General features: G+C 44.1%; 1 protein-coding gene across 2 annotated transcripts in view; it reads left to right on the top strand.

Annotated features, from left to right (window-relative positions):
- DNHD1 (dynein heavy chain domain 1) overlaps positions 1 to 22,530 on the top strand; it is an 85,830-nt gene that overhangs the window by 477 nt on the left and 62,823 nt on the right. The window contains exons 2-9 of one of the 2 annotated variants that reach the window (XM_087868072.1): positions 1,290 to 1,655; positions 4,767 to 4,847; positions 9,796 to 9,941; positions 11,164 to 11,236; positions 11,505 to 12,339; positions 15,528 to 15,701; positions 21,214 to 21,417; positions 21,494 to 21,604. In XM_087868072.1, coding sequence (XP_087724198.1) covers positions 9,840 to 9,941; positions 11,164 to 11,236; positions 11,505 to 12,339; positions 15,528 to 15,701; positions 21,214 to 21,417; positions 21,494 to 21,604 — 1,499 coding nt within the window. In that variant the 5' untranslated portion in view covers positions 1,290 to 1,655; positions 4,767 to 4,847; positions 9,796 to 9,839. Of the gene's footprint in view, positions 1 to 1,289; positions 1,656 to 4,766; positions 4,848 to 9,795; positions 9,942 to 11,163; positions 11,237 to 11,504; positions 12,340 to 15,527; positions 15,702 to 21,213; positions 21,418 to 21,493; positions 21,605 to 22,530 lie in introns of those variants that run through there. The other variant, XM_087868073.1, reaches the window with a different exon arrangement.

Below are 22,530 nucleotides of genomic sequence, written 5' to 3'. Positions count from 1 at the left end.
TCCCAGGCACTTGGTTAAAGCAAGGTCTGTGGGTACAATTTTAATGTTAGTAACATCGACAGGATGTTGGTTCCTGCCCAGATGGAAGAGAAAACGAGACCTCTTTCTACGGGTCCTTCACTTAAATCTGTCTGACTTAAATGGCTCATTTGTGAGCTAGGTGTGCGTTTATTCATAACTCCTTTTGTGGACTCTATATTCTGCTAGATGTAGTGAAAGGAGGAGATAACTAAGGACAACAGATCAAGAAATGATGGGGTTTTTAGGCTGTGCCTCCTGGGAAGTCAGTAGCCCCAGAACAGAGATAAAACCTCTAAGAATTTTGGGGTGCTCTGGAACTTCAACTATTTTCCCAAGTTGTTACTTTCTTACTATTTTCTGTCTACCCCAGGATGAGCGGTAAAGCCTTTACACAAAGAAGGTCTGTGTGCTTGCCTTCAGGAGGAGTCAGAAGGGGGAAACTTGGGGGACCATATTCTGCAATATAGCCAGACCTGAATGACAGAAGCCCAAGGGAGAAGTAGGCTATGGTGGTTATGGGGGGAAAAAAGGGATAAAGCAAATCCTTGGGACTTCTTTATCGTTACCTGCATGTCTGTAATTTCAGCTCTTCCATCCTCTGCTCTACATTTTTCCCACCGTTCCTGTTCTGTTATTCCATGTTAAGCCTCTCCATTTTTCTTTCATTTATTGCCCTCCTTGTGAAATTTACTTCTGTATTCAGCAGTCTGAATGGCCTATCGCTCCATCACTGCGTTTTCTTGCCTCCCTTGTGTCTTTTTTGTATCATTCCAGCTGTTTTATTTTTTCTGCTCCTCTATTCAGACTGCTAGAGGAAAACACAGCTGTGTAAATATTCAAGGTCTCCAACTTCAGCTGAGCCCTCGCTACCAACGAGCAGCCCTCTGTGGCTTCCTGGTGTATTTCATCTCCTAATCACCATGGCAATTATTTTACACCTTCATACTGTTCTCCTTATCCCCCACTTCACGTTCAACTATTCCCATCAGGTGACCATGTTTCATTTTTTACAGAGGAAATGGAAGCGCTTAGACATAGGCTCCCACAATAATAAAAAAACTCTTTACAACCACCCACAGAGCAGACATTTTTCTCCCCTGTATGGATCAGAAAGTTGAAACTCTCTGGTAGCAGACCCTTATAGATACAGATCTGACTTTAAAATCCATGTACTTTTTACTACACCAGGCTGCCTCTCAAACTATCCATTGAGCCACCCAATTTGTATGGGTTCTGATACTGAAATATGTCCTACTTTATCTTTGCAGCAAAACTACAAGAGATATTATCTCCACTTAATGGATGAGGAAGCAATCCAGAATGTACCAGAACCCTGTCTTATACATAGTTACCTCTTGAGAGAAGTGGCTCCAAACAGCTTTTTGCCTCTAGCTCCTATATCTTGAACAGAAGGTTTTGGTAAGAACATATAAGTTGCTGACCAGGAACTTCCCTACAGAGTGGCTTTGTGTCTACCCAATAAAGTTCTTTCCTTGGAAAGTATAACTGCAGCTAAAACACCTTGTGAACTTAACCAATTCCAAGACGAGAATGGAGACCTGGAATACTGTGCTGTTGGTGGGAGGACTCTTCCACATGGACATTTGTGTGTATCCTTGGAGTAAATTTCCATTGTGAGTTGTCTGTGTTTCCATGTCACATAATTACTACTTGCTGGAGAAGGGCTAAGAACAAGATCTGTCTTCACTCTAAGGCTATGTTCTTTGAATTTCCAGAGTTTATCTTTCATCGCTCATCTGCACCCAGCCTGTCCCTAGACTTGGAAAAACAAGTAGCCCTCAGTGTAATCCATCAGTTAATCCTTTAAGTTTTTAACCTCTTCTTTCCTCTCTGTTCATAAACAATTTCAGTACTTAGGAGAAGAACCCTACTCCTGTTTTCCATCTCCTGTAGTCACTGACGTCTCCCTCAGGTCTTGCCATGAAGTGATACCCATTGGTGTAATGAGAGCAGTGCGACGTCTTAAGCACAAAATGGGAATAAATGTTAACAAAGCTTTATCTCTCATCACAAATACATATTGGAGTTGGCGTTCTTGCCACTGTGGCTTCAGAACTTAACTGCCTACTCCTTTGCAAAGTCTGATGCCTTTGAGCCTGTTGAACTATACCACCCTCTCTCATTACCTGCCCTTAGTAACCACTGCTCTCCTACTTTCCTCGAAATAGCTAGCCCTTGGTTTTCCTATAACCCCTCGATACTCCATTCAGTATTTTGGTTTCTTAGTTTCTTGACTCCGTCTCCCATGATTAGCCGCCCGCTCCCTTAGTTATGTCCTGGCCATTGTCATTACCCCAAACTGCTCCATCTTTAAAACACGATTACCAGCATCTTATTTACTGACTGTATTCCTTCTACTTTGTTTATTGATATATTCCTTTACTATTCTTTGATTTTGCTGGAGCATTCAAGCCATTGGTTGTACCTTCTCTCCATTAACACCTGTCTTTAGATCCCTGTCCTGCTTAAATTCTCTGGGAGCAGGCTAAATTTCTTGGTCATCTCTTTGTTGGACTCAGATAAAATGAGATATTTGTCTGTGTCTGCATTTGGACAGCTAAAAGCCCAAGGGAATCACTACAGAGCAGATTTATATCACTATGAATTCAAGGTTATCAGCGTAAAATGGAATCTCAACCCCTATCATCCCACTAGATTTTTCCAGTCTCTGCTGCTCCCTGCAGTGATAATTTCAAATCAACATTCTTTAGCCTCTTATTACCCTTACTATTCTCTTCAGTTTTCTGCAGGTAACCTTATTTTTTAATTCATAGGTAAAAGTAGAAGCTGTCAGGAGTTCCCACAAAATCTCACAACAAAACTTGGTCACCCCCTATATCAGCATCATTCTCTCTTTCCCTCCATCTAAATAGGGCAAGCGTGCCTCTTAAAGCCAATGCCTCTTCCTGCTCTGCATCCTAGCCCTTCCTTCTTTGGGAATCTCTGACTTCTTCCTATTTTACTATATTCTCACCATTGTTCCAACATGCTTATGACTCCTCTGTTACAACGAACCACTACCTTATTTCCCCTCCAGCTACCATCCTATTCTTTTTTCCACTTTACAGCTTAACTTCTTAAAACAGTTGGATACTGTGGCGCTCTCCATTCCCATTCCTCCATCCAGTCTGTTTTGACTTCTACAATCTTTATTCTACTGAAATTGTTCTTGATGAGGTCACCCTGGCCCACCAAATGACTCACCCCTGAATTCAGTGATGATTTCCCAGTCCTCAGTTTACTTCGCTTCTCAGTAGCATCTGGTACTATTGACTAGTTCCTCATCATTGGCAATCGTTCATTGGTGCCCGTGATTCCATTCATGGTTCTACTACTACTTTCACCACAACTTTATAGCCTCCTTTGAGGCTCACCTGCTTCCAGCCTTTACGTCTAAACGTTTCTCTAGGGCCTCTTCTTTCTCAGACATTTTTCTAGGATTGTGTCCTCCCCACTCAGCTTCAGTTACTGGTGCCTCCCCAGATCTCTCCTCTGAGCTACTTGATTGACATTCCCACTTAGGTTTCTCTAAAACATCCCAACTCAGCATGTTTTCCTCATCAGCTTTCCTCCCATACCTAGTACTCCTCCAGTTGGAGAAGATAGAAACCTCACTCAGTTGCCAAATCCCATGTGTTTACGTCTTACATTTCTAAATATCCCTTGATTCTGTCTGCTTCTCCCCATTTTTACAATCTTCCAACAGGATTGCTGCAATTGCTGCTTTACCTCAGATCCACTTCCGCTTCCCATTCTTAGGATAAAAACGCATTCTGCCTGTGACCTCTGAGACCCTGCGTGATCCAGCCCCTGCCCACCTCAGCTTTATCTTATCATCGACTGTCAAACACTGGACCGTCAGTACTGTTTGTGGAACTGAATGGAACCACACCTCACTTGCTCCCTCTCCCTGCTCTCACCACACTGCCGTCTCCGTTCTTCTAACCTCTCCCCTACCATTCCATCTCAGGGCCTTCGCCCCATTTCCTGCCTTGCAGTGCTTTCCCCTCGCTGTACCTACTTAACTTCTACTCATTCTTGAGTACTTAGCGTGAATGTTATTTCCTCAAATAACTCTTTCCAGACTCCAGCTCCCACAATTCCCCATGTTTATGGCATGTAGCCATAACTTCTAACTTCTAACAGTTGGTAATTACATACCTCATGAGGTCACAGTCCATGGCTGTATTGGTCACCATTGTACCCTTATCACAGTGCTTGGCACATAATATGTGCTTGGTAAATATTTGTTGAATGAACATCTTTCAGTTTCCTCCCAGCTCAGTCTACTATTTACATAGGAAGAGAAAGGCTTAATATCAGAAGAGACAGAAATAAGTCTGCATTTAACTTTTAACATTTTGCCAATGATTTAGAGGTGTTTTTCATTCCTAATCTCACTGGATGGTATCTTCTGCCCTTAATATTCACAGATGAGTCAACACCTGAAAGCTTCCGTCTGGGGCAAATCAGTCTTTCTAGTTTCACTCAATTTCTAAGCATTATAATTCTGCTTAAATATCTCTTGAACCCTTTCTCTTCTCTCCATGTCCTTTGTCACTACCTTGATCAAACTTTGATCAGCTCTTGTATAGATGACAGCAGCAGTCATCTAACAGCTTCTTTCTTGAGCCTGGACCCCTTTGATTAGTTAGCATTTAGCTAAGGTATATGTAACAGAGACTAAAAATGACAGTGACTCACAAACTTATTTCTCTTTCAAGTAAACATCTAATCCAAGACTGGCGTGACATCACAGTCATCCAAGAACCAAGCTACTCCTCAGCTTTCTGCTTGTATCAAAGGTATGACCCTCAATCATGTGACCCAGGATGGAGCTTTACTTTGCACACAAACATACCTAGGGCAGAATGGAGCAGGGAGTGGGTGAAAGGGGCATATCCTCCTCCCTTTAAGACACATCTGAAAAGTTGCACATCAGAAATTTGTCATGTGGTTAGACCTTGTTACAAGGGAGGCTGGGAAATGTCACTTTATTCTTACTAGTCATTTTTTTACCCAGTTAAAAATTGGGAGTTCTGTTACTAAGGAAGAGGAGGAGAATGGCTATTAGGAGACACCTACCAATCCATTTTCCATACTGGTTGAGAGTGATTCTTGCAAAATACAAAAATAATGGTACTCATCTACCTAACACCTTCCATCACCTTCAGACTTTTTAGCATCACAACTGAGGCTCTCTGTGACCAGGTTCCAGAAGATCTCTCTGGCCTCATCTTCAATCCTCTTTCCTCAGTTTTGATTATCTTACCCTTGGTTATAAAAGGATCCATTTATTTGTGGTGCTCAGACACATCATGCTAATTCTGGACTCTGTTTTTCCTTTTCTGGGTATGCCCCACTTTCGTCCATTTATTCGGTACTTCACAAATAACCGAGTGAGTGTATTTGCCAACACTGTTAAGCCCTGCAGATGCAGAGCTGAATGAAAGAGGTGCAATCCTTGTTCGCTCGGAACTTAACACAGGTGTGCTGCAGGTCAGTATAGAGCAAGTAATCACAACTGTGGTGAATGTTACAAAGAATAATATGCATTGTAACGGGAACGTACAGTAGTACTAACTTACTTGTGTGGGGGATGCAGGAGAGCTTTCCAGAGGAGTGATTTGGAACCTGAGATCTGAAGGATGAAATAGAATTTACCAAACAAAAGATAGGGGGAGGGGCTACCCTCCTTTTCTTCATGTCTTTGCTTAGAGGTCTCCTTTTTTATTAAGGCTTATTCTGATTATGCTGTTTTAAAATTGCAACCTATCCTCCTTTCAGACACTCCTCTTAATTCTGCTGTTTTTTCCATAGCAGTGTCATTTCTCACATATGATATAGTTTATATATACTACATGTAAATACTATATATAACTTATTTTTTTTTTCTTTTTAATTTTGGATCAAGATTCTAATAAAATTTGTTCTGTAGACTTCCATGATTATACAAAATTATTTATATTGGCATTGTCCCCTGCAGTGTTTTACACGCATTACTGTGGTTTTTTTTTTCTTGCAAGACTATTTTAGACTGTTATCACCCATAAACAGTAAATAGTGTGGAGCTTTTGGAATAGGTGTGTTTTATCAACTAATCTAAACAGGAACTAGGTTAGGATAGAAACCATTGTAGGGCTTTTGCAGGTAATTCTCTTCCTTCAGATTCAAGGTGTTTTCTTTCCTGAGAATAGTGATATAAATTCTCTATAAATGTGATTCTACTGAAGAGGGTGAAGATTAAGATCAGTAATATTTCTATGGAAATTGAGACTTTTAAATCATATCCTATGTGTTGGCCAGTCCTGTGATTCATAATTATATTCATAATTATATTTATTTTTATTTCTATTTACCTTTTGGTCCCCTTCACCCATTGGTGAAATAGGTAAAGGGGCTCATTCTGTTTATTATTTATGACTTGTACCTCCCACTAGAATTTACATTCTCTAAGTCATAAGTCAGGAATTTTGTCAATGTTATTGTTTTGTACACTGATGTAACTAAAACCTAAAATAGTGCCCAACACAGTTGATGCTCGACAAGTATTTGTTAAGTGAAGGCAGGAGAGAGTTCCAGAGCAAAGGTCTGGAGCTTGGCTTTAAAAGTGGGGGAACGCCTCTCATTGGTAACAGGAAGGATGGAGGAATGGAGAAAGCAGATCTCAGTTTTTTTAATTGGTATTGAGAGATTGAGAGAGTTTCTTTTAAATATCGTGTGTGATGGTTAGTGTTACGTCTCAGCTTGGCTAGGTCACAGTACCGTTATTTAATCAAACACTAATCTAGGTGTTGCCGTGAACGTATTTGATAGATGTGGCTAATATCTGCAATTAGTTAACTTTAAGTAACAAATCTACTCTTAGTAATGAGGATGGGCTTCATTTAATCAGTTGGAGACCACAAGAGCAGAAAGAGAGATTTCTGAAGGAAGAAATTCTGCCTCAAGACTGCAGCATTAATTCCTGCCTGGGTTTCCAGCATACTGACCTATCGTACAGATTTTGGACTTGCTAGCCCCCACAATCATGTGAGCCATTTCTTTAAAATAAATCTATCTATCTAGGTAGATATCTACCTACCTATCTATGTATGTGTGTATCCTCTTATTTCTGCTTCATCTAATTTTTTTTAATAGGAGGTGAAGTTATCATTGGAGAGTAAAAAAAGGAAAGATGAGAGAGTACAGGTTTGAAATAGTATTTGCACAGAATGGAAGGGTGGACTGACGCAAAAAATATAATTCAATTTTTAGGTGGTACTGAGGGCTCAGTAGAAGCTGCTGAACAGGATTCCCTTCTGTCCTTGTCTGTCTGGAGAACTGTTGTTTTAGGGCCATAAACTTCAAGACCTGCTGTGACTCTTCTTTGCCCTTTCCAGGAAGGGCTGCCCTTATTCCTGCTCTCACTGAACACTACTATGTCTTGTTCACGTTTATGTAAATAGCACTTGGTAGGGTGCCACAAACAGCAAAAACACACAGCTTACACTTACCAGCTATATCAACTGTTTATTATTGATCAGGCTCTATTCTAAGCATTTATATGCATTAACTCATTTAATCCTTATAGCAACCCTGCAAGGTAGATACTATTACTTTCATTTTACAGAAAAAGAAGGAAGGGAGGGAGAGAGGGAGGGAGGGAGGGAGAGGGGAGGGGAGGGGAGGGGAAGGGAGGGGAGGAAGGAAGAAAGAGAAAGAAAGATTCAGCGTATGGTAGGATAGAGTCCCATCTCTGCTTTGCAATCCAGATTTGTACATCCAGCTGCCTAGTTATTGGCTCTACTTGGATATCTGATAAATATCTCAAACTTAAAATCTTAACATGTCCAAAACAGCCTCCTAACTACCACCCCTCTCCCCAGGGCAAAAGAAACCTGCTCCTTTCACTGCCTTCCCCAGAATGACAAGTCCATTTTTTCCAGTTACTCGCATCAAAACCTTGGAGTCACCTTTGATATTCTCTCTCCCTCCCTCCCTTCCCACTTCACCCTACATCCCTTGTTGAATCCTTTAGCAAATTCTGTTGGCTATAGCTTCAGAATCTATCCAGAATCCAACTATTTCTCTCCACCTTAAGTGCTACAACCTTAGCTTATGTCACTACCACTTCTCACCTGGATTATTCCATAACCTTTTTAACTGGACTCCCTCCTTCCATCCTTGCCCCTACTATCTGTTCTTTTCAGAGCAGCCAGTGACCCTTTTCAAATACAGGCAGCTCTTGCCACTCCTCTGCTCAAAACTCACTAAGGCCTTATCATCTCATTCCCTCAGGTGAAAGCCAAAGTCCTACATGGTCTCCAAGTTGCTATGTGATCAGCTGCCTGTTACCTTTGGGAGCTTCTCTTCTACTCTCTCATTATTCACTCCACTCGTGCTGTGCTTGGATCACACCAAGCATGCTCCCACCCCAGAGCCTATGTACATCTCAGCTGTGTACCAATTAGGACACGTACAAATTTTCTGTGCCTGTGTAACAAATTACCATAAACTAAGCAGCTTAAAGACAAACACCCATTTAGTATGTCACAGTTCTGTAGATCGATGTCCAGCACGGCTTGGCTGGGTTCTCTGCTCAGGGTATCATAAACCTGAAATCAAGATGTTGACTGGTTTGCGTTCTCATCTGGAGGCTCTGGGGAGAAATCCCCTTCCAAGCTCATTGTTGTTGACAGGAGTCAGATCATTGCAGTTGTAGGACTAGGTCCTGGTTTTCTTCCTGGCCATCACCTGGGGGCCATGCTCAGGTCCTAGAAGCCATCCACCTTCCTTGCCATATGGCACATTCATCTTGAGGCCAGCAACAGTGCCTCAAACCCTTCTCAAGCTTGGACTCTTTCTGCATCCAGCCAGAGAAATCTCCCTGCTTTTAAAAAGTTCATGTGGTTAGATCGGACCCACCCAGATATCCCTTTCTTATAGTCAGGTATGCTATATAATATAAGCTGATCACAGAAATAAAATCTGTCATACTCATAGTCCTAGGGATTATGTAGGATGCGCACACAGGGAGTGAGAAATTCGGGACTATCTTAAAATTCTGCCTACCACATATGTTGTAATGACAAAAGGATCCCAAAATACAGTGATTTGAACCTGAGAGAAGTTGTTTTCCCCTTACATAACTGTCCAAGTAGAAATACTTGAGGGCTAATATGGCAGCCTTTTAGTTGTCCTGCCTTCTCCAAGGAAGTGGTACCCATCTTTAAGGTCCAAGAGAGTTCACCACCATGTCTGCTAGGTCCCATCCCAGCCAGTGGAGGAAAGAGGGGGAGGCGCACCCTTACTCTTAAGGGCACAATCTGGCAATGCACACATCAGTCACACATACGCACCTAGCTGCAAGGAAAGCTGCAAATCTAACCTTTATTTTCAATGGCCATGTGGCCTGATAAAAGTAAGGTGTTCTATTAGTAAAGGAAGAAGGGACCAATGGATACTGAGGGACAACTAGAGGCTTATACCACAGTGAACACTCTTCTTCCAGATGTCCACAGGCCTTATGCCCTCATTTCAAGTCTCTGCTCAAAGAGACCTCATAAATGACTTCTCTGACTACCCAGCATAAGATAACAACACTGTTCCCACCTTCCTCATCCTTCCTACCCTGCATTATTTTTCTCCGCAGCACTTAATACCATCTCATATAAACACTTATTTGCTTATTGTCTGTTTCCCTTGACTGGACACATGAGCTTCGTGGTGGCGGAGATTCTGATTGCTCTCTCTTCTATCCCCGTCCCCTAGTGCTGACATGAAGAGTAGCTGATCAGAAAATATTTGTGGAACGAATGCATAAATGTATAGCAATCTTCACCGGTGAGAAAGGGGATCACCTCTGGAGTCAGACTGTCTGGATTACAAACCTGACTCCACCACTCACTGGTTGTAAGGTATTTTGCCTCAGTTTCTTTCTTTCTTCCTTTCTCTCTTTCTTTCTTTTTCTTTTTCTCTCTCTCCCTCTTTCTCCCCTTCCTTCCCTCCTTCCTTCCTACTTTTTTTGTAAAATGAAAGTAATAGTACCTACCTTCTTTTATTCTTTCTTTCTTTTTCTCTCTTTCTCTTTCTCTTTCTTTTCTTCCTTTCATCATTCAGACCTTCCCGCCCTCGATTTTGGGATTCCTATGATCAGAAATTTTGTGTTATTATGGGTCTTTTTGAGGCGGTCGGTGAGTTGGGGTTGGATATGTGGATGGTGTTCGGGTGGGGTCCCAAAGACCTGGCGCTGGCTTAGACGCTCAGTGAATGGATACATAGGCACACAGATCACACCTTCCCACGATGCCCTCAGGGTTGCTACTTCCCCAAATCAACCATGTCATTCGTTTTCATACCCAGCCAGGCTGATCGCCTATTCCCAAGGTATGTGGGCCCCCAGCAGGTTAGACTGGGCCTAAGTCCTTCCCTGCCTTCCTCTCAGCGCCCCGCCCCGCCCTGTGCGACCCTGGCCCAACACGGATGCTGACCCCTCCCCTTTCCGGCTCATCCGCTGTTCCGCGGGCGTTCTGGAGTGGAGGTTCGGGCCTCTTCGGACCGTGTAACCGTTCTAACAGCAGGAAGGCATGGAGCTGCGGGTGAGGCCGCAGCTTGCAATCCGCTTCCCTTTGCCCCCAGACCGCCCTCGCCACTACCCCCAGGAAGGTCTCCTCCTCCCGCACACCCATGGACCTTCCCACTCCCCTTCCCCCTCTCCTCCACCCCTTCCCTTTCTCCCTACTTTCCTTCCCCCCATTCCTCCTACCCTTCCTCCTCCTCCCAGCTTGGTCCTTTGCCACTTCTTTCTCTCCACCCCCCCCCCCCCAACCTCATCCCGACCAAGCAGTTCTCTGTGCTTTCTGCCCTCAACAGCCCCCTGCAGCCCATGGGCTGATGGGACTGGGACTTTGCTGCCTCTGAGTGACGACCTGCCTCTCCCCTTCAGGCCATTGCCAGGCTCCACTCCCAGTGACGGTTCCTTGCTGTTACCAAGGTCCACTGAGTGAGCACTCCACGGGGGTGTGTCAGTTTGTCTCTGCGAGTGATCACTTCTGTGTGTGCCGGTCTCTCTCTGTGGGCAGCTGGGAGCATAAGCCTGTGCTTGGGACCCAAGTCCCAGTTCACCAATTTCTCCAACAGGCAGTTGCGATGGAACCTTACCAGCACATCAGTCTCTCTTCCCTTCCATTGCATCCTGTACCCCTTAGGCCAGGTGAGGGGGGCTGTATTCTGGGTGGTGGGAAGGAACTCCTGGGCAAAGAGGGCCCCCACCTCTGTCTTGGGCCTGCTTCTTACGAGAGGGTTTGGGGAAGCTGTAGGGAGTATTGTCTTCTGCTGTTCGGGCTCTGCCTGCAGCTCCATCCATTTCCCTGTCCTAACTCCCTCCCTTCCTCCTTCCCCCAGCCCCTTAGACCCTGACCATCCCTGGCCCAGAGCCTAAGGCCCCTTTTCTTGCTCCTCTCCTGGGCTGGGCCAAGCAGGTGAGACCCAGCAGCCAGGAGCCTGGAACTGGCAATCAGAGCCTGAGCAGTGGGCGAGGTCGGTTCGACAGCAGTTGAATGCCCAGCTCCTCCTGGTCTCAGAGCCGAAGGCAGGCCCATCTCCTAAAGAGACATCGTCTGAAGACCTTGAATCCCAGCACTCCGTCTGTGCTCCAGATGAAGAAGAGCAGTCCCGGGACCATCAGAGGAGGCAGAGGAAGTTCCTGAAGCCAGTGACCCAGTCACAGCAGCCCACAGTGCTGGAGCTCCTGGTGGCGGAGCTCCAAACTCTGTTCTCAGCTGTGCTGCAGGACGGCAGCCCTGCAGCTTGGCACTACCTGCATGCAGTGCTGCGTCTGCTGCCTCCGTATCGGGCGCTGCTTGTGGGTCGCCTTGATTTGCTGCCCTTCCTGGAGCAGCTGTCCCACTGGGCCCCCTGGGTCCAGTCTCAGCTCCAGCTGGACCTGCTAGATGCAATAGAGCAGGCCTTTCCCCCAGATACCTCTTTGTTAGAGGGTGCCTCCCATATCGAGTGCTGTCCCCAGAAGCGGAAGTTCCATCATGGGCCCCCACGCCCAGCCTGCCCTTTTGTGCAGGCCCAGCAGGGTGGGCAGCAAGTAAGGGAGGAGTTGGCTACATGGCTGCGACCACTGACACTGCCTGAGCTACAGCACAGCCTGGGTATTGTTGGTGCTCAGGTGGCCCTGAAAGAGGCTTGGTGGCTAGGTGGCCTTAGCCTCCTGCCCTTGGCATTGGCGACAGACATCCCCATACAGTATGAAAGCAGGGGCACTGACGACGCAGTGGAGGAGCCTGTTGGAAGAAAAGAGACTAAGTAAGTGAGGGACCCAGACTGGGGCTTTGAGCAGAGGAGAGAAAGAAGCCAGTGCATGGGTGCCTCTAGGGCCACTTGGATGTCTAGAGCCAGGTCCCTGTTGACTTTAGGCACTAGCCTGGCCCCAAGCCATGCTGGTTGAAGCTGCTGCTTTCTTCCTTTTTGTCCGCAAATGAACTGAGTGGTCTTAGTGTTCATCCCCATTGGGCAATGCAGAAATTCGTGAAAATCAAAAGTCAGCTAAAAGGAAGCCAAAGCTTCAGAAAACAGCTTGAGTTTCCAGAGTGTCCGTTCTCTCTCAGATGGTGCTAGAAGCTTCCTTAGTTTTTTTTCTTATTCATAATCCCTGAGCCTTGCCTTTGGGCCTACCTAGTGCTGGGTGCTGGATGTCGGGTACAGGTCCTTCCCTCAGGGTGTTCCTAGGTGAGTATGTGTCCGAGGGGCCTTCCCCTCATGTCTATGGAGCTAAGCGAGCCCCAGAGTAGATCAGAGTCGGCAGCACTGCCAGATGGGACTCCCTTCGGACCCTTCCATAGTCTCTTCCTGCCCTGCCGGTGTGGATATCCTGGCCCCTTGAGTGCTGATTGTTTCCCCCAGTCTGGCTCTCATTGCTCCGTTCAGGATTTCAGAATGCCTACAGAGCCCTCCTCTTCTGTGAGTTCTCTAACTCTAGTCTAAGAATTTCCCCCATCCTCCGGCCTGATTTTATAAGTGCTTTGCAGCTTGTCTAGGACATATTCACTGTGTGGGAAGAATAGTAGCTTTACCTTTAATGTAGGTTGGCTTCTTCAGCTTTTGCTCTAAGTTTATGGCTGAGTCAAAGTTTTTCCTAAAAATTTAGAGCCGTGTCGTGGACAGATAGATAGGCTCCTGGGGCCCTAATGGAAGGGGCCAGTGCCAACAATTTATGTCTTCTATACCCCCAGCGACTTTCTTTTTTGAAAGACCTGCCCAGTGCTCTGAGTAGGTTTCACTTCCTGGGAAATGTAACTGAAGTGAGAATGGGCTGAGATGTTGGGAAAGCTAACTTTCCCAAGTTTTCAAGTTCTGTGCTTTCTCATTGAACCTGGTGATAAGCCTCTGAGACCTAGCTAATGTGGCTTAATTTGCATGAAGTTCTCTGGGCCTGTTCCCCTAGGCATCCATTCATTTAATAAGTATTATTGGATACCCAGCGTGTATCAGGAACTGCTAGATGCTGGAGATACAGAAGTGAACAAAACAGACTCAAATCTCTTTGGGGTTTTACAGTTTAGTTAGGGGAATAGATATTAAGTAAGTTGATACCAGTAAAATACAATTACAAACTGTGATAAGTGCAGTAAAATCAGAGCACACCCCCTTTCCCCTGGCTGTTCCTCTGTGTGTGTGTGTGTGTGTGTGTGTGTGTGTGTGTGTGTACAGGTAGGGGAAAGCACATCAGAGGGGTTTGGAGTTATTAACAAAATATCTTGCAGGTTGTGAAGGGAAATAAGAGGAGGGTTTCAAGGAGGAGGAAGCAGGAGAATTAAATGCTACTGAGGCAAGTAAGAAAAATCTGAAAGATGTTCATTGGTTTTAGTAACAAGGAGGTTGGTGAGAGTGATTTATTTCAGGGGAGTTTTGTGAGGAGGAAGCCAGATTTTAGTGCATTCAGGAGCAAATGGGAGATGAGAAAGTAGAAATCACATTTTACTATTCTTTCATGAAGCTTGGTTTGAAGAGAGAGAGACTAGGACAGTGGTGTCTGGATAGGACTTAAAAAAAAAAAAGATGGAGAGATGTTCGTAGCCCTTCAGGCAGTGCTTAAGGAGTGGGCATTTAATAAATATTTGTACAGTGAATGAATAAATATAGGCTAAAGGTAAGAAAAGGAAGAGACTGAAAATACATCACGAAAAGGCAATCAGGGATCCATAGCACAAATGGAGGAATTAGTCTTGCAGAGAAGGAAGGACATTACTTCCTCTCAAGTTGATTAGGATGGGATTAGGATGGGATTAGGATGGGAGTCCGTGCAGATAAATGTGTGGGAAGGCAGCTGCACTAGAGGAAGTTAGTTCATGGCTGAGAGCCCCAGTTTCCTCTGGGCAGAGAAGGCGGCAGAGAAGGGGATGGGACAGGGGCTGGCAGGGCTGGGTATGGGGGTAGGTGGAGGCCTGGAATAGCAGCTGAGGAGTCTGAAAGACAGCTGCCTGAGGATTTGTATGAAGATATCAGAGCAGAGTGAACCCAGAGTTGAGATTAGATACCAGGAATCCATAGAGGAGCTGATATTCCTTGTTCTGCAATCTTCTGAACCAATTTAGATCATGTAGAACTTTAATTGTTGAGGAAATGAAGCTTTAATAGCTGTTACACCATTAAGATGTCCTGATCCAACATCAAAGTTACAAACCCTATTGTTGATATGAATTTTAGAATAGGTTTGCTCTGTTGTCCCTGGGGTAACTTGTTCTATTGATCTAGGTTTGGGCCAATTAATAACGTTAATATACTTGACAGATTAAGTCTAATTTAATTATTCAGATTTTGTTTGTTTGTCTCGCACTCTGAGGTTACTCCAACTAGAATTATTAGTCCAGGTGATTAGTTTTTGGTGTCTTGGATAATTAATTTCATATCAATTTTGTTAGCTGGTGTTCTGGAAAGGTGAGAAGATTGAGAGCCCTGGTGCGGGCTTGAGGGGGTCAAAGGATGCATCATTGGATCCTAGCTGGAAAGGAAAGGCTGTGAAACTAGAAGTTGGGTGGTGATGGGGGAAGAGCAAGAGTCACAGGCAAGCAGATCATGCAGAGTTGGAAACAGGCATAATGGGGGCAAAGATAGATCTAGAAGCTTAGGAAGTTTGCCGTGGAGGAGAAATCCAGGATTGTGGGCTTGCAAGGTGATGAGTTGAGAAAACAAAGTATTCCCATTACTTTTATTCAGTATTATGTAACACTGACTTCACAGTAATCACAATAAATCCAGAATGATTATTCATGTATCAGAAAGGGAGGGGTTGTTCATATATAGGTCTGTGTGAATATAGCTGTTTGACTATATTTGCTTGGTATGGGAACACCTTTGGGTGTAGGTGTAGACAGGCTCTGGCAAAACCGCATCATGTCCTCCTAGGCACCTGATCTAGCTCCTCCTTTGACTGGCTAACAGTGGCAACCTGGCCTCCTGCTCTGTCTCTTTTCTCCTGATTTTTTATTGTACAGGCCTCAGCTTGATCCAGAAGTTCCTGGTAAGAAGACCTTCCAGAAGAGAAGCACTAGCTTCTTGCCTCAGACTTCCCTCCTGGGTAGCCAGGTGATGAACATTCTGAAGACAGAGAGATACCTGAAGAAGATCCACTTCCTCTATCTCAATGTAGCTCCCAGCCGGTTCTTTAGGTAAGAGCCTATGTCCACACACCTTCTGTTCTGGCCACTCCCGGGTGTCCGCCCATGCTGTCTTCCCCTGCCCCCTCCCCGTACCCACTCCTCTCTAGCTGCTTCTCGTCTGTCTTCCAGTTTCCCTCCCTCTTTGCTTCTCAGTCTCCTTTCCATTCTGCGCCTCTGCTTTGCTCCCCTTTACTCTCACAATCTTTGGTCTTAGTTGTCCTCTTCTACTTTTGGTTCTGTCTTTGTTATTCTGTCCTAAGATGATAGAAACATTTGGTCATAGCCTTGGAAGGGAATTTAATGGTCATCTCTTTCAACTCCAATGCAGGAAGCAGGTGCTTGAATCTTTACAGTGAGGGGAAGCTTTGAGTTTGCCAAGGTATCCCGTTCCTTAGACTGAACCAAAATCTGCTTTCTTTTAACTTCTTTTAACTTTCTTTTAACTTCTACCTTCCGGTCCTAGTTTTATCCCTGGGGCTATAAAAACAAGTCTCCTCCTTCCACATGACTCAAGAGGCATTCATTTTCTTCTATTAGCCCTAAAATTTACATATTTTTAAAAGCCTGATTCAAGTCTCATCTCTTCCCAGAAATAATAATAATAATAATTACCATTAATTAGCTTTTTCCAGGCATTGTGCTAATAAACATATGACATGTGTTATTTATCCTTCACCTATGGAAATTATTATTTGCATATGTGAGATGAGTGCCCTAGTGCATAAAGAGGTTAAGTAACTTGTCACATAGTCAGTAGAAACAGACAAACCTAGGACTGTCTTAACTCAAAAGTCTATGCTCTTAAGTCAGATGTCATAAATCCTCCCAGAAAGCCTTATTTCCTGCATACACTGCTCTCTGTCTCCTGAGCTTATGTAGCACTACTGAACCGTATCATCCATGCATTCATTGATCAGTTCATTAACACGTTTTCACTGAGAGCATTGTGCCACTTGTTAAGCAATTCTCTTTTGGCTGTAACTCTCCTCTCCTCTCTCTGCTTTGTGATACTGGGGCTGAGACTCTGTAAACTTTATTCCTCCTTTTTCAGCTGGCTACCTGTTAAGTTTGATGAATAGGGGGTGCTAGAAGGAGACTGGACAGCAAGATAAGAGAAGGGAATTTCTCTTTCCCTCACTTGCTCTTTCTGTCCATATTGGTCAGAAATAATAATAATAAAAAATTGTCCCCTGGTGGCAGCAGGCACTTCTGAATTAGCTTCTTCATGATTCTGAGCTGGGGGGCCCCTTCCCATCACAGTTCTGCATCTTGACTGCACGGCCCCTCCTCCAAACTGCTTAGTACCAGTAGCAACCTAGCAGCATCTCCTTAGAAATCCAGGTCCCAACTCTACAAGCCCCTCCTCCAGACTCTGAGCTTCTGAGAATCCAGTTGCCTTCCCTTTGTTCCTCTAGTTCTAGGGCTGACATCCATCCCTGTGGTTATGGTATCCGTGCTATCTTAGTGTTCCCTTTTTGTTTTTCATTTCTTTGACACCTTTAAGAAAAACACATGCTTTCTATTAAATTCACTTTGTTGAAATGCCCAGTTTGGTTTCTGTTTCCCTGATTGGACCCTTACTGATCTCATGAAAGGAAATGAGCCTCAATTATGGGGTTCTGAGATTGGTTTGGTAATGTCCTTGACCTTGAACGGTACTGAGCTCTGTGCTACTGGCATATAGGATGACATGTAGTGGCATCATGATTAATTAAATTATCTCTTGTGTCTGAATGTGATGAACTACCCTACTGATACCCAGTGGCCACCACACTTGACCAACTGGCAGTAATGGTAGTAATGGTGGCAGTGTGGGGTGGGATGCTTACTGGCTGTGGCAGAGAGCTTACACAAAGAAAATTACAAGCTTAGAACTTTAAACCGTCAACTCCATCATAATCAGAGAAGCAGCACAATCAAAGATAATTAGGCACATAGACAAGAAACCATGAGCAAGAGAACTAAAAAGGCAGTGAATAATTATAGGACCAACATCTGCCAAAGAAGGAAACCCAGTGAAGTGACTTTAGCATTTGGTGGTGCTTTTCCCCAAACAGAGATGCCTGTCGATTCCAGTATCAGCAATTGTGTGTCAGTTCTACTCTCTGTTCCTGAAAGACTGAGAGGAGTTGCTGAGCTCTGGACAGGCACAGACAGCCAAAGATCAGAGGCTACAGCTAGAGGCCCACACCCAGGAGGGACGTATTTTCTGCTTCAACCTATAACATCACCAGGGTCCCAACCCAGAGTCCAGGGCATTTAGCTTTGAGTTCTCTGATATGTTCATACAGATGATTTTCATAGTTTATCCCCTTGTTTTGTCTTTATCTAGTTGTTCTCAAGTGAGAGTATTAGTTCCAAATTTCTAGTTGCACCATCAGTAAAAGTGGAATGCTGGCATTTATTGTTTCATTTTGTTTATTTTTCACATAACAGTTTTTTTTTTAATGTGTTTGAATTTGTCCAATTTTTCTTTTTCTTTCTTTCTTTTTTTTTTTTTTTAAGATTTTATTTATTTATTTGACAGAGAGAGAGAGAGCCAGTGAGAGAGGGAACAAGCAGGGGGAGTGGGAGAGGAAGAAGCAGGCTCCCAGCAGAGGAGCCTGATGTGGGGCTCGATCCCAGAACGCCGGGATCACGCCCTGAGCTGAAGGCAGACGCTTAACGACTGAGCCACCCAGGCGCCCCTGTCCAATTTTTCTTGTATTTGTCCTAGATTTTTTTATAAAGTCTTTTAGTTCTAATGTATTTAAGATACAATGTTATATTCGTATTTGTCCTAGGTGTTGATTCATACTCAGAAATTTATTCCTTCACTTCCTTAGAGCCTTTGCTCAACTGTCACGTCTTCACCCACCACCCTCCCCTGGCACTGCCAACCTCCTCTGCCTGTGCTTTTCTTCCCCTCTCATTTATAATATTTATCATTTTTCTTCTCCAGTATAATGAGAGCTCTATCAGGGCAGGGATTTTTGTTTGTTGTGTTTAACAATGTATCCTGAGGGTTTAGAATGGTTTGGCATAGCGGAAAGACTCAATAACATTTGTCGAATGAATGAATGAATGAATGAATGAATGAATGATCTAGAGTAGGAACAGATTTAGGGGCAGTGAAGGATGAGTTCAGTGTAGAAGTTGCTGTGTTTCATTGAGGCATAGAGTTTGAGATGTTTTGGAAGTAGCTGAATACTCTCTAGTGTCACTTAATGCTCTTGACTGATCTGAGACTTTCGAGAGCAAGGACTATGTAGTAGTTATTTCTATGTCCTCATCTCCAATCACAGTACGTGGACAGAAGGGAAACTTGATAAATAGTTTAACTAAACTCTATAAAGTTATTAAAAAAAAAGAAGAGGAAAAAAGCAACTTTAAAAAAGGAAAAAAGAAAGAGTAGTGTTCATTAAGGGGGTCGTAGGGGAAGGATCCCTTGGGAGAGCCTGGAATCAGTTGGAATAGAAGGCTATCCTGTGGGAAGTCAGGCAGTCCAGTGGTTAAGAGGGGTGGCTTGAGTCAGGTAGATTTGGCTTTAAGTCCTATATTTTTCCCTTAACTACCTTGGACAAAGTTATAACTCCTCTTTGCTTCAGAAGAAATAGTTTGGGGGGAAAGAATACTTGGGAAAAATCTAGTCACTTTGTCAGAAAGGAAACAAAGCTTTTATATGACTTGATTTAGTGAGTTCATTCTGGTATCTATCTAAACGCTCTTTTTCTTCCCCCTAAGATTTTATTTATTTATTTTGAGAGAAAGAGTGTACGAGAGAGCCAGGGGAGGGGCAGAGGGAGAGGGAGAGGGAGAGAATCCTCAGGCAGACTCCCCGCTAAGCTGGGAACCTGACACAAGGCTCGATCTCACAACCCTGAGATCCTGACCTGAGCCAAAATCAAGAGTTGGATGCTTAACTGACTGAGCCACCCAGGCGCCCCTCTATCTAAATTCTCTTAAGTCATTTGCTTAATAATGTATTCTAGAAAGTAGAGAGAAGGGATAGAGGAGGGCCATTTTTTTTTTTTTAAGATTTTATTTATTTATTTGACAGTGAGAGACAACCAGCGAGAGAGGGAACACAAGCAGGGGGAGTGGGAGAGGAAGAAGCAGGCTCATAGCAGAGGAGCCTAATGTGGGGCTCGATCCCAGAATACCAGGATCACGCCCTGAGCCGAAGGCAGACGCTTAACCGCTGTGCCACCCAGGCGCCCCGTAGAGGAGGGCCATTTTATCTCTTAGGCATTATAGGTATAGGATCTGGGACATAATAGCTTTTAAAGGGCTCTAAAATATTCTTAATGCTTAAAGATATTCTTGGTTCCAAGTTATGAAAATAAAAATACAAAATAAAAATTGATAAATGCTTTATTGAATGTGTCCAAACATAGCATTTTGCTAACTAGGCTCCTGCAACTAGATACAACTATTGTATAGCTGCCTACAAATGCCATTTAGTGTGGGATGTGGGTGCATTGCGCTGAGTAAGAGAATTAGTAGGATTTTAAGATGGCTCTGGAGGTACTTGTCTGGTTTTCTAGGGTGCAGTTTTCTTCTTGATTTGTGTGTGTCTAGTCTTCTAGTCGCCCTCTGCTTTTCCTCATTCTCAGTTACTCCAAACAGCACCCCCTAATGGTCTCTGGGTGTTATTTCAGTACCTAGAGATACATGCATTTTATCGTTTTTAAGATGTACTTTTTTCACATTTTAACATCTCTGAAATTGTGATGCATCTTACAAATTGGTGGAGTATCACGTTGGCAGCATTTTAAATTTTAGTGTTTCATTAAAAAAGAATCTTGCATCTTAGATTTGATAAGATGTAAAGTATCTGGATATGGAGATATGAACTGCTTAGAACTGGCTAGGTGCCTTTTTCTTTTTTCTCCTCTATCTTTGGCTTCCATTTATTCTTTTTTGTAAAGATATATTTATTTGAGAGAGAGAAAGAGAAAGCCCGCACATGTGTGTGAGTACGCAGGGGGTGGAGCCAAGGGAGAAAGAGAGAAACTCAAGCAGACGACACTGAGCAAGACGCCTACACTAGGGCTCAACACTGGGGCTCAGTGTCACGACCCGGAGATCACGACCTGAGCTGAAACCAAGAATCAGGCGCTTAACTGACTGTGCCATCCAGGTGCCCCTGGCTTCCATTTATTCTTAATAATATTTGTTTCCTCGAGCACCTGGGTGGCTCAGTCGGTTAAGCGTCTGCCTTGGGCTGAGGTCATGACCCCAGGACCGAGCCCCGCATCGGGCTCCCTGCTCAGCAGTAAGTCTGCTTCTCCCTCTGCCTCTTCCCTCTCCTTGTGCTCTCTCTCTTGCTCACACACACTCTCTCTCTCAAATAAATAAAATCTTAAAAAAAAATTACATCTGTTCCCTTTTTTCAGTTTGAATGTCATTCTGTTCTCTTTCCTGTCTTCCATCTCTCCCCTGCCTTCATTCCTGCCTCCACGTTTCGCCTCTCCATCCCTCTTTGGTCCCTTCCTGGCGCCTGCACAAGTTTCCTTCTGATCAGAACTCTTTTTTAAAGGCCCTATAGCCTGATGGTGGTGCCACCAAAGAAGGTGAACCCTGAGCACTACATCTTCTCTCCATTTGGGATCCTGCACGTACACCCTGTGGAGGGCAGTGAGACAATGACGCTGGGGACCTGGCACCGCCACTCTGTCCTCTGGCAGCAGCTCCAGTTCATCCCGTTCTTCAAATATTGCCTCTTATACAAGGCCTTGGCCCGGTAGGTGATGACGGTATGGGAACTGGGGACCGGTGTTGCAGGGAGCGGTAGCGTGTCACTGCCCTCTGCTCTGTAGTTGGAGGAGGAGCGTGAAGTTACAGAGGCTGCACCGGTGCCGGACTTTCCTAGGGAAGCATCTGCTCTCGGCTGTGCCCCACTTCGGAGCTGGGCTTCTGCATATTAGCAGGTAAGGTCTTCAAAGTGCACTGTCAATGGATGCTTTAAAATTATTTTTACAAAAAGTTTTAACACGTTCCTTGTAGAAATTTTGGAAAATACAAAAAAGCACAAAGGAAAAAAAATCTTTAATCTTACCACACGTAACTAACCATGACAGACATTTTGTTGCATATCCTTCTAGTCTTTTTTCTATCACCTATACAAATGTGATCATACTTGACATATTGTTAAGTAACCAGTTTTTTTTCTGGATAATGTATTCTGAGCATATTTCATGTAACTATGTATTCCTACATCAACTTGCCCCAGATCACACAATTATTAACTCTTGGATCTGGGGATATAACTTAGGTGTTTGAATCCAAATTCTCTGCTTTTTCCATGGTCTTTTGGATTCTTTTTTTTGGTGGGGGGGACTTAGTTATTCTTTTTCATATTTTTTTTAAAGATTTTATTTATTTATTTGACAGAGATAGAGACAGCCAGCGAGAGAGGGAACACAAGCAGGGGGAGTGGGAGAGGAAGAAGCAGGCTCCCAGCGGAGGAGCCTGACGTGGGGCTCGATCCCAGAATGCTGGGATCACGCCCTGAGCCGAAGGCAGACGCTTAACGCCTGTACCACCCAGGCGCCCCGGGACTTAGTTATTCTTATTTTCAGTGCTTTTTTTTTTTTTTACTTTTCCTGTACTCCTCAGCCACTTCTAATTATCTTCTGTAATAGAACTTGCAAACTGAAATGTCTACAGGGCCTGAGCTGGTGCTATGGCAGAAATGCAGTGGGTTAGGTGCAAGGCATTAGGGAGTGTGGGGAATGCAATCTGAAGACTACAACTAAGTAGGACAGTCACTACTCAATTCCAACTGACTGTTACCACTGGGAATACGGGTACAGAATGCCAGCTGCCTTATTTTTTTCAGGATTTCCTGGAAATA

Source organism: Ursus americanus, chromosome 16 (genome assembly GCF_024610735.1).
Source record: "Ursus americanus isolate L20-20 chromosome 16, mUrsAme1.1.p, whole genome shotgun sequence".
Lineage (NCBI taxonomy): Eukaryota > Metazoa > Chordata > Mammalia > Carnivora > Ursidae > Ursus > Ursus americanus.
The sequence above is the reverse complement of the archived record's forward strand: the minus strand, read 5'-3'. Positions and strand labels throughout refer to the sequence as shown.